At 42.4% G+C, this 13,471-nt stretch overlaps 1 protein-coding gene across 3 annotated transcripts in view; it reads right to left on the bottom strand.

Annotated features, from left to right (window-relative positions):
* Positions 1 to 10,474: 10,474 nt before the first annotated feature.
* Positions 10,475 to 13,471, bottom strand: part of OGT (O-linked N-acetylglucosamine (GlcNAc) transferase) — a 37,631-nt gene continuing 34,634 nt past the window's right edge. For 2 of the 3 annotated variants that reach the window (XM_036839236.1, XM_036839235.1), the window contains exon 22: positions 10,475 to 12,754. In XM_036839236.1, the coding sequence (XP_036695131.1) occupies positions 12,580 to 12,754 (175 nt within the window). In that variant the 3' untranslated portion in view covers positions 10,475 to 12,579. The remainder of the gene's footprint in view (positions 12,755 to 13,471) is intronic. The other variant, XM_036839237.1, reaches the window with a different exon arrangement.

Raw genomic sequence — 13,471 nt, 5'->3', positions numbered from 1 at the left:
ACTGCTCCCTGCAGTGAACCTTGGTGTTGGGCCGCTTGCTTCTCTGCCTCGCAATTTGCCAGAGGCCCTAGTACTCATCCTACCCCCACCGGCGGCAGGCTAGTTGGCCTGTTGTTGTAGCTTGGCAGTATGGTCGGCCCTCCGTATCCACGGGTTCCACATTTGCTCATTCAATCAACGTCAGATGGAAAACATTCAGGAAAAAAAAAAAAATCGGCAAGTTCCAAAAAGCAAAACTTAAATTTGCTGCACGCTGGCAACTATTTACAGAGCATTTCCATTGTATTAGGTATTATAAGTCATCTAGAGATGACTTAAAGTATACAGGAGGATGTACATAGGTTATATGCAATTACTACACCATTTTATATAAGAGACTTGAGCATCCAGGATTTTGGTATCCGAGAGGGGTCCTGGAACCAATCTCCCACGGATACTGAGGGAAAACTGTACTATCTGAGGTGACACCAAAACACATTGCAGCTGGGGATCCTTTTTTTTTTTTTAATTTATTTATTTAATTTTTGGCTGCGTTGGGCCTTCGTCGCTGCACGCAGGCTTCGTCTAGTTGCGGCGAGTGGGGGCTACTCTTCGTTGTGGTGTGCGGGCTTCTCATTGCGGTGGCTTCTCTTGTTGAGGAGCATGGGCTCTAGGCACATGGGCTTCAGTAGTTGTGGCACGTGGGCTCAGTAGTTGTGGCTCACGGGCCCAGTTGCTCCGCGGCATGTGGGATCTGCCCGGATCAGGGATCGAACCCGTGTCCCCTGCATTGGCAGGCAGATTCTTAACCACTGCGCAACCAGGGAAGCCCGCAGCTGGGGATCCTTTAGCTCACCAGGTAGCAGCTGACTGAACACTGTCAGCTATCTTGACTGGACTCAAGATCCAGCTCAGAAAAGTCATACTGCGATAAGCATCACTTCCATGCTGGAGCCAGGCTCCAGTTGTAGGACCTACCCATAGGTAATCTTATCATGGATTACTGTGACAATAGAGCTAACAGAGGAAACCAAAGTGCTGAAGAAAGCCTTATAATAGCTATAAGGCTTTACATATATTTATATGGTTTTATACACATAAGGTTTTACATAACATTTATAAGGTTTTACATATAAAAAGTTAGCCTTACCCACTTCTTGTGGACTTTTATTTTGGCCTTGAGGTTGATTACTGGATTGCTTATATACCTTTTATATACATTCTTTCAAGACACATGCTGGCTCACCCCCTTGATTGAGTTTCCTATTCATTTATTGATCACTGTACACTGGACTTATTCAGTAGTAGGCTTCAAGTCCCTTTCTTTTTTTTAATCAAGAAAGAAAACTCTTGGTTTCCTAGGTATGGGTCAAAACGTGACCTTGGTTATTTGAAACCTATTATCAATATATCGCACTATATATAAACTAAAACGTGGTTCATACTTCATTTATCTTTTTACATATTTTTGTGTTACACGCACACACTTTTTTTTTTTTTTTTTAGAGGTCAGGCAAAAGGAATCAGGGATTGGAAACATGACACAAAAAGTTACACAACAGAGAGTCCCACTCTAATCCCGAAAGAGAAAATATCGAATTCCAGCCTGGCTAGTAACCAACAGGAAAAGTGAAAAGGTCCGAGGACAGCACTAAGGAAGAAATAGGAGGTCAAAAAGAAGGCAGATTTTAGACACCCTTCTCAAGTAAAATTTACGACCAGGAATACAAGTCCCTAGACAGTGTTTCAAGACTCATGTCACTGATTTTTTTTTAATTTTTTACAAAATAAATTTATTTATTTATTTATTTGTTTTTGGCTGCGTTGGGTCTTCGTTGCTTAACCAGAACTCTATCATGAAAGGACTAAGAAATCATATTAGGGGACTTCCCTGGTGGCACAGTGGTTAAGAATCCGCCTGCCAATGCAGGGGACACGGGTTTGAGCCCTGGTCTGGGAAGATCCCACATGCCACGGAGCAACAAAGCCCGTGCGCCACAACTACTGAGCCTGCGCTCTAGAGTCCGCGAGCCACAACTACTGAACCCGCGCGCTACAACTACTGAAGCCCACGCACCTAGAGCCCATGCTCTGCAACAAGAGAAGCCACCTCAATGAGAAGCCCGCGCACCGCAACAAAGAGTAGCCCCTGCTCGCCACAACTAGGGAAAGCCTACACGCAGCAACGAAGACCCAACATAGTCATAAATTAATTAATTAATTAATTTTAAAAGAATGTAACATGGCCAACACAGATTTTTTCATTTTTTCCTTTCATCCTGTTCCTTTACAGTCTTACCCATCTCAGTCAATGGCACCACCATCCAACCAGAAATGCAAATCAAAAATTTAGGAGTCATCCTTGATTTTGCTCTCTCTCAACTCTCATGTCCAATCCAACAGCAAGACCTTTTGGCTCTACTTCTAGAGTGTATTTCATCTAACCTGATACATTATTATATGTACCTCTAAGAAAGGAAAAAACACTACTAAATGATGACATGCTATCAAACATACGATGCATCCCAATCTCAGAAATGTTAAAATGTGGGTAGTCTCTGAACTGATAATATATCCTACATTCATCCAAATCTCTCCAACTTCACTATCACCACTCTACTCTAAACCACCATCACTTCTCACCTAGATTTCTGTAAATGCAACTCTTAGGCCTCAGCTGTAAAAGAACCATTTATCTCATAGGGCTATTGTGAAAATTAAACAAGATCCTACAGGATCATGTACTTCTCCCCCATCATGGCATTTATCACACTATACTGTCATTGCCTGCTTACATGCTTCTATCTCCCATTCCAGACAGTAAGCTAGGCAAGGATTTGGAAGTGTATCTGTTTCATACTGTTTAGTACAAAGCCAGTACTTAATAAATATTTGTTGAATAAATGAATGAATCTCAAAAAGTGGTTCCCAGGACCCCTTTCATTATTTTCCACCCTCCCACCCACACCCCCATAGAACCTTGTTTTTGTTTTTTGGTTTTCTTTTAATTTTTATTTATTTATTTATTTATTTATGGCCATGTTGGGTCTTCGTTTCTGTGCGAGGGCTTTCTCTAGTTGCAGCAAGCGGGGGCCACTCTTCATCGTGGTGCGTGGGCCTCTCACTATCGTGGCCTCTCTTGTTGCGGAGCACAGGCTCCAGACGCGCAGGCTCAGTAATTGTGGCTCATGGGCCCAGCTGCTCCGTGGCATGTGGGATCTTCCCAGACCAGGGCTCGAACCTGTGTCCCCTGCATTGGCAGGCGGATTCTCAACCACTGCGCCACCAGGGAAGCCCAGAACCTTGTTTTTAAAGGATTTTTTTGCCCATTAGATCTCACTAAGTAATATTTTTCTCCACTTAAAAATTTAATTACACATATATGCCCATCTATGTGACAGTCTGAGGTACAGAGTCAGCCCAAAGTAAAAACAAACAAACAACTAACAATATTGTCTGCATTAATGAAAATACAGTGCCCGGATCCTGAGACATAATGGTCCTGACTTGCAACAAGGGCGGGTGGAGAGACTGGCAGTTCGTTGTCCAACCTCAAGAGCAATCTCCAAGCAGAAGTCCAGCATCTGGGCTTTGCATCTGTAGCTTCAGGAATTCAGGTTTCTCAATTCTTCATCAAATGTTAGAGGAGTGACTCCTATTAACCAAGTTTGCAAGGGGCTGACTTATAACGCAGAATATACCTGCTTACTTCTCAGGAGAACTAATGCCAACCAAGTGCCCTGGGCACTCCCTATTTGGGGCAAGTGACTGAGGGTCATTGAGAGAGCTCGGACTTTACCTTGTGCATTTTTGATCACATACACATTACTTTGATCCTTTAGTTGAATGCTGCAAATAGCATCTTTGTGCATTTAATTACTTTCATAAATTGGATTTTCCTAGGATTGATTTCCAGAAGTCAAATTACTCAGTCAAAAGTATGACCAATTTTATAGCTCTTGGTACATTTCCCTAATTGTTTCCAAAGCGCTGTACTAGTTTACAGTGTCAGGAATATTACTATAATAGGACTAAATATTTAAAATGTGCTAATTTAAGAGGTAAATCATTCTTAAATTAGCATTTCTTTTTATTACTTCTTAAGATGTATGTTTTCCAAATGTTTGCTGCATTCTTTTGCTAATCTTCCCCACTTTACTGACTATCATGAAATAATGTTTACCAGACAGTTTTGTGACTGATTAAAACACACTGAAAAGAGGAGTAAGGAAGAGGAACACTTTGTCCCTGTTCTTCCAACAGTCCCACTCCCCAGCGATAAACAATGTTTCGTATTTATTCTTTGAGAAAGTTCTTAAGCATAAAGCACATACCAGCACAAGTCAAGTGCACAAAGCTTTTCTTCTTATAAATGGTATTATGCTATATGGATTGTTCTACAGGTTGCAGTTTTTGACTTTATATACCTTAGTATTTCCCCTATCAGCACATACAGCTCTTATCACTTTGTTCTGGATGAACCGTAATTTATTCAAATACACCCTTCGGGCATTTAAACTCCTTCCAAATTTGTGCTATTACAAACAATGTTGCAATGAACATCCTCGTATGCATTTCTCTGTGCGCTAGTAATTAATCATACATCCTTCATCCACAGAACTGAACAAAGACCAAAACAACCTGTGTATGTCTGTATATGATCTAATGAGCATGAGTTACAGGGAGAAGGGACAAGGGGGAAAGGAAGGAGAAGGGGAAAAGGAGTCAAGAGAAAATAAGAGTGAACTACAAAAAGAACATGTATGATGCAACCACATTTTTGCACTTATGTATATGTGAGTATATGTATACAGAAATTAAATAAAATTGTCCTAAAAATGAAAGAAAAAGTCCTAGTCGTGAAATTACTGGGCCAAAGGACATGGGCATTTAAAATTTTGACATTGCCAGATTGCCCTCCAAAAAAGGTTGCACCAATTTATAGTCCCACCATGACTGTATGAAATTTCCCTACAAATTTGCCAACACTGGGTATTATCAAAATTTTTTTTTAATCTTTGCCAATCTGATATATGAAAAATGGTATCTCACTCATTTAAAATTCTTTCATTTCTTTAAATAAAATTAAAAGTTGAATAAATTTTAGTGTCTATGGGCCATTTGTATTTTTTTCCCTGAGAACTACCTTCTAAAACTTTTGCTCATTTTCTGCTTGTTCACCTTTTTTAATTGTTGCTTTTATTTAGTTAGTTTTTGGCTACACCACGTGGCTTGCGGGATCTCAGTTCCCCGATCAGGGATTGAACCCCAGCCGTGGCAGTGAAAGCCCGGAATCCTAACTGCTAGGCCACCTGGTAACTCCCTAATTGTTGCTTTTAAAAGTTCTTTGTAGATTAAGGAAGATAGCCTTTTATCATAAGTAATAAAAATATTTTTCCAGTTTGTTGTCATTTTTATGCTTTTGTTAGATATCAAATTTAGAAAGACCTTCTCCACTCCAAAATTACTGGAAATGAAATCCAGCTATATTTTCTAGCATTTTTAATGGTTTCATTTTTTAATTTTTTTAATTTTTTTTATTTTTTTTTTATAAATTTATTTATTTTATTTATTTATTTTTCGCTGTGTTGAGTCTTCATTGCTGTGCACGGGCTTTCTCTGTTGCAGCGAGCAGGGGCTACTCTTCATTGCGGTGTGCGGGCTTCTCATTGCAGTGGCTTCTCTTGTTACGGAGCACAGGCTCTAGAGCGCAGGCTTAGTAGTTGTGGCTCACGGGCTTAGTTGCTCCGTGGCATGTGGGATCTTCCCGGACCAGGGCTCAAACCCATGTCCCCTGCATTGGCAGGCGGATTCTCAACCACTGCGCCACCAGGGAAGCCCCATTTTTTTATTTTTAAATATTTTATCCAAGTGTAATTTATTTTGGTATAAGGAGTGATGAGGTAAGAATCCAATTCTTAATTGTTTCCCAAATGGTCAACCAATTATCTTCAAATTATTTTTCAATGAATCTATCTTTTCCCCACTGATTTGAAATGTCATTTTTTTCATCATGAACTAAAGTTTCATATGTATTTGGGTCTATTTCCAGACTCTCTATTCTATGGTCTCCACTTTCTCCCATACCAGACACTTGTCTGTATGCTTATCTTACCTGTGAAGGAGGAAAACAGAGCAGTGTTCTGGGAGAATGAAGACTTGGAGGAGATGAGGCAACTATCTTAAAATGCCTATCCCAGAGAAGAAAAATACCTCACCTGTGTACCTCAAGAGGGCAGCACTGCGAACACTGGGAGTAACAAAAGGACAGATTTGAAATTCATCAGAATGAAGAACTTTCTAGAAATTACACATATTCAACACTGCATTGTGTTGCTTCATGAAGTTGTACACTCCTGGCCACTAAAAGAGCTGTTATACAGAGGATTCAGGCATTGGATAGAAGCTGGACTCCCATGATTCTAAGCTCTCTTTTCACAATTCTCATTTTATGACTAACCAAATTATACACTCTGTAGACTCTAAGTGACATAAACATACACTTTTTGAGAAAGTCGTTTTGCCAACAGAGTAAGACTAAACTAAGAGAAAAGAGAATTTTTCAAATCTCACCAATCATCATCCTGGATCTTCCAATGCACATCCTCTGCTTCAGACATGTCCACGTCTGTAGTCAGGACAAGGATATACGTTTGAAAGGAAACCAAAACCAGTTAGATGTTTCTACATTCTGCATTTACCTTTGAGCAGCTTCTTCACCCTAACTTAAAGCCAAAACTTTGCTCTATGAAATGAGAAGTATTTAAATTTGTTTATTGCCGATCTTTCTCCGACCTTGCCCCACCAAGGTTCTTCGTTGATCCGTTAGAAAGCCCAAAGCCCATAGCGGCCCCTGATGTTAAGTCGCCTCAACCGCCATCTGTTACAGAGATGTGCAGGGAGGACAATCGTTCATTTATCAGCCCCCAGATCAATTTTCTCCCCATTGTAAGGCTTTAGCATGTACTACTCCGTCCCCGACCCAATGCTCTTCTGACCCCAAATGTATTCCCACGCCCCCCTACATCGCCACCGGCCCTCCCCTCTCCCCACATCTTCATTCCCCCTACTTCCGCCTCATGCCCCAAGGAAGTCTTCCATCAGGCTTTCACACGCTCCCCCCCCACCCCGCCATCCCCGTACCCTCCACCACCTCCCTACTCCTGCTCGTAGCCAGTCTTACACAGACCAGGCCACACCCCGACACACACCTCAATCCAACTCACACTCTCCCCATCCCCCTACTCGCACGGGGAATCACGTCACCGTCCCCCCACGCCTCCACCTTCTGCCCCAGCGGGGCCTCAAACCCTCCGCTTACCATCACACTCCGCACTCCGCCTCCCCGCCTCCCCCGCCCCCCCCCCACACCCCCCCCCGCCAGCTTTGCACCAATCAAGCCTAGACCCCTCTTCCCTCTTGCACATCAGACCTCAACACCTCCACTTACCCCCCCACACACACACCCCTCCATCCCCTTGCTCCCGCCTCCTCTCCCCAGGAGGTCTTACACCAACAGGCCTAGACCCTTCCCCCACTCCCGCCTGGAACCAGTTTTGCACCATGAGGCCTAGGCCCCTCCCCCACCTCAGCGCCCCCAGCCAGCCTTGCACCAATCAAGTCTCGACTCCTCCACTCCCCCCCCCCACTCTCGCCTTCTCTCCCCACGAGGTCTTACACCAACAGGCCTCGACCCCTCCCCACTCCTGGCAGCTTTGCACCATGTCCTAGACCCATCCCCCCACCTCACCTCCCAGCGCCCCCAGCCGGCCTTGCACCAATCAGGCCTTGACTCCTCCGCTCCCCCCTCCCATGCCCATCTCTCGCCCCTAGCTGATCAGGCATCGACCCCCCCCCCCACGCACACCCCTACCCACCCTCCACCTGCCCCTACTTCCACACGTTACTTCAACCTCTATCAGCCGGCTGGCCTTCCACCACTCAGGCCTAGAGTGCCCCCTACAACTGTACGCCACCTCCCAGGCCTCTACTCCCTCATGCACCAACTGGTATCTCTGCCCCCCATCCCCCACCTTTCTTTTGCGGAGTTAATATCACTAACACACACAAAAAAATTCCTTCTTCCAAAAGCTTTAAGTGGAAATGGGCAAAATATTTTGCCAAAATCTCAGTCTCAAGGCTCATGGACAGTGTCCAGAAGTCAGCTCAACTAGGACGAGGGTGAAGATGGTGAAGATTGTTTCCGCTTCGGTACCCTCCCTTCACCTACCTGCTTCTGCGGCCTCTGGCCCGATCGAATCGCCGCCGCTCTCCTCAGACTAGAAGTGGAAAGTGTGCAAGGTCCCGAGCAACTGTGAAACACGTGAAACGCGAGCGCTTTTATAGAGCCCAGGCTCAGCGGGGGGGGGTAGGAACTGACGTATTCCCGCCCTCCCTGTACCCACCTATCACAGTGCGGTAACCAGGAGATTTTGCGGCTATGAACTCAAATTTGGCGCCCAGTTATAGTGCTTCCGGAATCAAGCTTATCACTTCCACGAGGTATCGCTAATATTTCCGGAACGTACCATTTCACGCACAGGGTACAAGCTCATTTCTGTAGTTCGGCGATCCCTAAATTAATTTTTGGGGCGACAGGGAAAAACCGAGTCGAATCCTCCCGAACAAAGTTTCATCCTTGTGAGGACTTGGATAAGCGAGCCCCATTCCTTGCTTGAATTGCCCAACTAAGACCCTTAGCCTCCCTCCGAACGTTAGCCTCCCTCCAAACAACGCGGACGCGCGGGAGGGGGGTGGGGGGAGGGGGGTGGGGGGGAGGGGGGTGGGGGGAGGGGGGTGGGGGGAGGGGTCAGACCCCTTGATAAGAGTGAGGCAGCAACCCAAAAGTACCAGGCAACACTGAACTATGATGTTTGCTTCCAGACCCCTCCAAACTCCGGAGATAAAGAGAAATTAGTTACTTGAAGCATTCTGGCACTCATTCCCGACACACCAAGCAAAACAAACGGGGGCAGCAAAGGCTTTCTAGATTGTGCCCGTTTCTCTGGCAAAAACCCATACATCTCATAATTTAAGCATTTGGCCAACAGAATACATATAAAACGTCCCTGCATTTAAAAACATTAATGACATTGAGCTTATTTCATGCTAGGCTCTGTTCCAAGTGTTTTTATGTGGATTTAATCCTTACGACACTTTAAAAAAGTAGGCAGTGTTAGCACTCTCATTTTACAGAGATCACACGGCTAAAAAGTGGCAGGGAGCTAGAATGCAAATTCCAGCAGCACTAGTTAGTCTTAAGCACCAAACTGCCTACATATAAAAAGGTACTTTCTGAGTTGATAGGGAATGGAATAAGAAGGGCTTATCATTATAACCTTATCACTTACAACAAACTTGCAAGTTTACCTCTACAAGCCTATTCCATAAAAATGGGGATTACATAACTGTGTGCCTCAGAGGTTTGGGCAAAGAATCTGAACATTAGCTGTAGTTAATATTAAGAGGCATGTGCTTCAAGTAAAGAGTGGGTTTAGGATTGGAATCAAATGGTAAGTTACACAAGTTTATTCAAGGTGCACAAGCAACTCCTTTAGACTGAAGGCAGGAGGAGCTGAAGTAGACTGGAAATAACTGATGCAGATTCCTAATAAACAGAAGAGGGTGGGGGTAAGAACTTATTTATGGGGACTTCCCTGGTGGTCCAGTGGTTAAGAATCCGCCTTCCAATGCAGAGGACGCATGTTCGATCCCTGGTAGGGGGACTAAGATCCCACATGCCGTGGGGCAACTAAACCTGCACGCCGCAACTCTAGAGCCCACGCACTCTAGAGCCCACGCGCCACAACTAGAGAAGCCCATGCGCCACAACGAAAAGACCCCGCAAGCCACAACGAAAAGACCCCACATGCCGCAACTAACACCCGATGCAGTCAAATAAACAGATATTAGAAAAAAAAAAAAAAGAACTTATGACTAATCTACTGGACATCTTTCTTGCCCCATCTTCCAAGAAACAAACACTAACCCACATTAGGGCTTTGAGGGTCTCAATTCACAGAACTTGGGAGGTAAATTACCTAACATTTTATTGAAAAAAAATTGGTTATATCTCTGAGAAAACAGGCAGCTAAACAGCCTGTTCTGGTCCCTGATGCATGAATATCCTCCTCCCTCATACTGGTGGTTGAGTTCAATCACCATACAGAGTGGGAAGGAATAGTCCACATAAAGAATGAGACTACAAGGGTAGATGAAGAAGCCAGAATGGTTATAAGCTGAACAGGAACAAACACAAATGCGTGTGCTGGGAGTCTCAGGCTTTGTTAAGTCTTAATGAATCGTACACCAACCTGACCCATGCTCCACCACACTTGGCTGAGAAAACAAAAGAATTCTTACTATCACAGCTGCACTGTAGGGAAATCTGGTCCTTTTGTTGTTTGGAGCTGTTCAAATATAGATTTCATCACTGGAGGACCCTATTATTCCATCCAATGCTCAATTTAACAGAACACAAAATACATCAGCCATATTAAGGGCAAATCATTCATTTATTGTTTAAAGATTGCAAGACAACATCTGAATTTCTGTAGCACAATGTAAATGTTTTACTTTTTTGATAAAGCAGAGTATAATAGAAAAAACAATTAGTTTCCAGTAATATCTATATCTCTATTCAGAATTAAGTCTTCCACAGACATGTTACCTGGAAACAAAAGCCTGTTACAATAAGCAAAGCTTCAACCAGAGCGGCTACTTTTCAGGCCAGGGAAAGGTTCATCCCTATAGGAGGATGATGTGCTATGTAAAATGGCTGCAAGGTCACAGCCTTGAGGGCGTTGGAAGTCTATTATCCTATTCCACATTAAGTAGTTTGGTGAACTTCAAACGTCCGTTCATCTGCAACCAAGCTGGCAACCTTTAACTGATTATTTCAAGCAGGTAAAAAATAAATTAAAAGAAATCCCTACACTGATGTTCCTTGATTTACACTGTTAAATCGTTCATTAACATGTAATTCTGGCCAAGAATTACATTTGAGACTCCTTGCTCAGATTTTGGTTAACAGTACAAATCTTTCAGAAATTCAAGTTCTTATTAATCAATAATTTGTCAGCTAGGATACATTCAGGCATCAGCTGCAACTACAGAATAGGTGCACTGCCTCAGCGCTTTGGAAAGACAGAATCTAGAACACTACTAGCAGACAAAATATCTGTTACTAGACAGCATATGTGCAGTACAGCAAGACAAAAACATATATTCATATGTTGGCTTGTTTAAGCCTCAAGCCCTCAATCCTTTGTTGAAATACAATAATTTCATTCCTATGGTTTTCAATACCAAAAACTCAACCTTCAGGAGGGCTAAAGTCTAATTTATACTCCAAACCAAGTAGTGCAGTTCGCTACTACTGAGGCTGATTCCATAAAGACTTCAAGACCACGTCCAGAAGACAAGTTATTATATATAATACCCTAGAAGGTCTGAAACATAATAATCATATACATAGCTGGTCCTCCAGAGCTTTTTACCTATAACATGTTTTTTGATAAAAGTTATTTAATGTACTGGAGATAACTGTGACTTACTGATCAAATATTTGAATACTTATACTTACCTGGGATTTCATTTCTGCTGAAAGAAAAAGGAAGAACAGGACTCACTTAAAAAAAAAAAAAACTTTAGAAGTGAAAGTAAAAATCTTATCACACACTATCACTTTTGGAAGCAGCATAGAGGGGCAGTTAACGGTAAAACACTGGTGAAATAGATCAAAACTCTAGGCCAAAAATCCATTATTATTATTATCATCAGTGACAGTACCACAACTGTGCCCTTCATAACTAATAGTCACTCCTAAGAATCTTCATTTGGCACCAGATGATGTGTTTAAGAGAAACACTCTGGGAGGTTTTGAATCAGACTTGGTTTTTTGTTAGCCAAGTTACAGGAAAATTTTTAAAGTGGGGGGAAGGGAAGAAGGAAACGGACCAGAAAAAGAATTTAAGCCATAAATCAACAAAGCACTGATAGTTCCAAACATGTCAGACACTAAAATGACTGATATAGGCTCAAGTGGTTTATAAAACCTATAAAAAGACTACACCAGCAAAGTCCCCATTATCTACAGAGTTCAGAAACTAAAACAAGGAATATTTTAGCTTAAAACCTTATCTCAAGAGAATCATATACACTTCACATGAATAAAAATACCTGAAACCAAACATTTTTAAAAGCTCCAATACCCAAAATACAGAAAAAAATAAATTCAGAAGACTCAATCAACCCATGATAATCACAAAACGGCTGGGCAATCTCTATCTCCCCTCCACACTAACCATCCATCCCATGGAAGACCAAGGGAGATCAGACCTTCCAGACTTATGCAACACCTGGCTGCTGCAAAATTCTATGGAGACTCCTTGTGGAACAGCAGTTTCCCATCTCTTGTGTCTCTCCCTATCATGATCATGCAGGAAGCAAGTCTGGCTGTGCTATTTGTTATCATTGTCTGTCACCCATCTGCAACATGATATTGTACAGATAAGTACAAAGTAATGTATCTAGTTCCATTTCCCCCAGAAGGTTGAGGCTCAGGTACAGGGGTAATTCTCCTGTGCACACAGTCATTATTTAGGCCGACTCAGTGACTTCAACAGGCTTAATCATGTGATCAGGTTTGTTGCCAGCTGCATAATGCTCCCACATCTGTAGATAGAGCCGCTCTAGTTCCATTGTGTATTGTTTGGTGTTGAACAGAGGGCTAGATATTCTCTGCTTCCAGACTTTGCCACGAATTCTCTTCAGGCTGAATAATAAAAAGAGAGCCAAGTTTACAAATCAGAGCAGAAACTCAGAACTAGCCCCCATAAACACCTAGACACCTTTATGGTAAATTACATGACCAAACTTTCTCTTCTGATTGGCCCTCCCTTACCTCAATGCTAAAAAAGTGAAAGGTCACAGCTAACATAATGTTGAACACTTATAATGGAGTTCACCTCCACGTCTCCTGAAAAAACTGTTCTTTCCTAAATAAGCATATCCAAGAGACACCATGCTTTCTCCACTTCATCTTATTTCTACCTATAAAATAAAAATAAGACTTGGCAATGACACGTCTATTCCTACGTACTACTGGTTAGAACGTAAACTGTTTACCCTTTTAATAAGCAACTTAGCATGTGTCTATTAGAACCATAAATGTGCATAACCCTATGACCTATCAATAACACTTTTAAATCTATTCAACAGAAATATTCAGAGATGCAGACATACTTGACCATGCAAAGATGTTCACTGAAGCATCATTTACAATAGCTAAGGCACAAACATAAGACGGAAGTATTCATTTTATGAATGTTTTAACGAAATAGGAAAACACTCAAGGGGAAAAACTGCAGTATGTCTACTGCTTTAATTTTCCCCTTGTACATGAACTGAGTTGTTTATTTAGATATAAAAAAAAAAGGGTTCCTAATATCACCAAGACTATGGTTCTGTTCAGAAACAGGAAAAAAAAGCA

This window comes from Balaenoptera musculus, chromosome X, assembly GCF_009873245.2.
Source record: "Balaenoptera musculus isolate JJ_BM4_2016_0621 chromosome X, mBalMus1.pri.v3, whole genome shotgun sequence".
In the NCBI taxonomy this organism is placed as follows: Eukaryota; Metazoa; Chordata; class Mammalia; order Artiodactyla; family Balaenopteridae; genus Balaenoptera; species Balaenoptera musculus.
The sequence above is the reverse complement of the archived record's forward strand: the minus strand, read 5'-3'. Positions and strand labels throughout refer to the sequence as shown.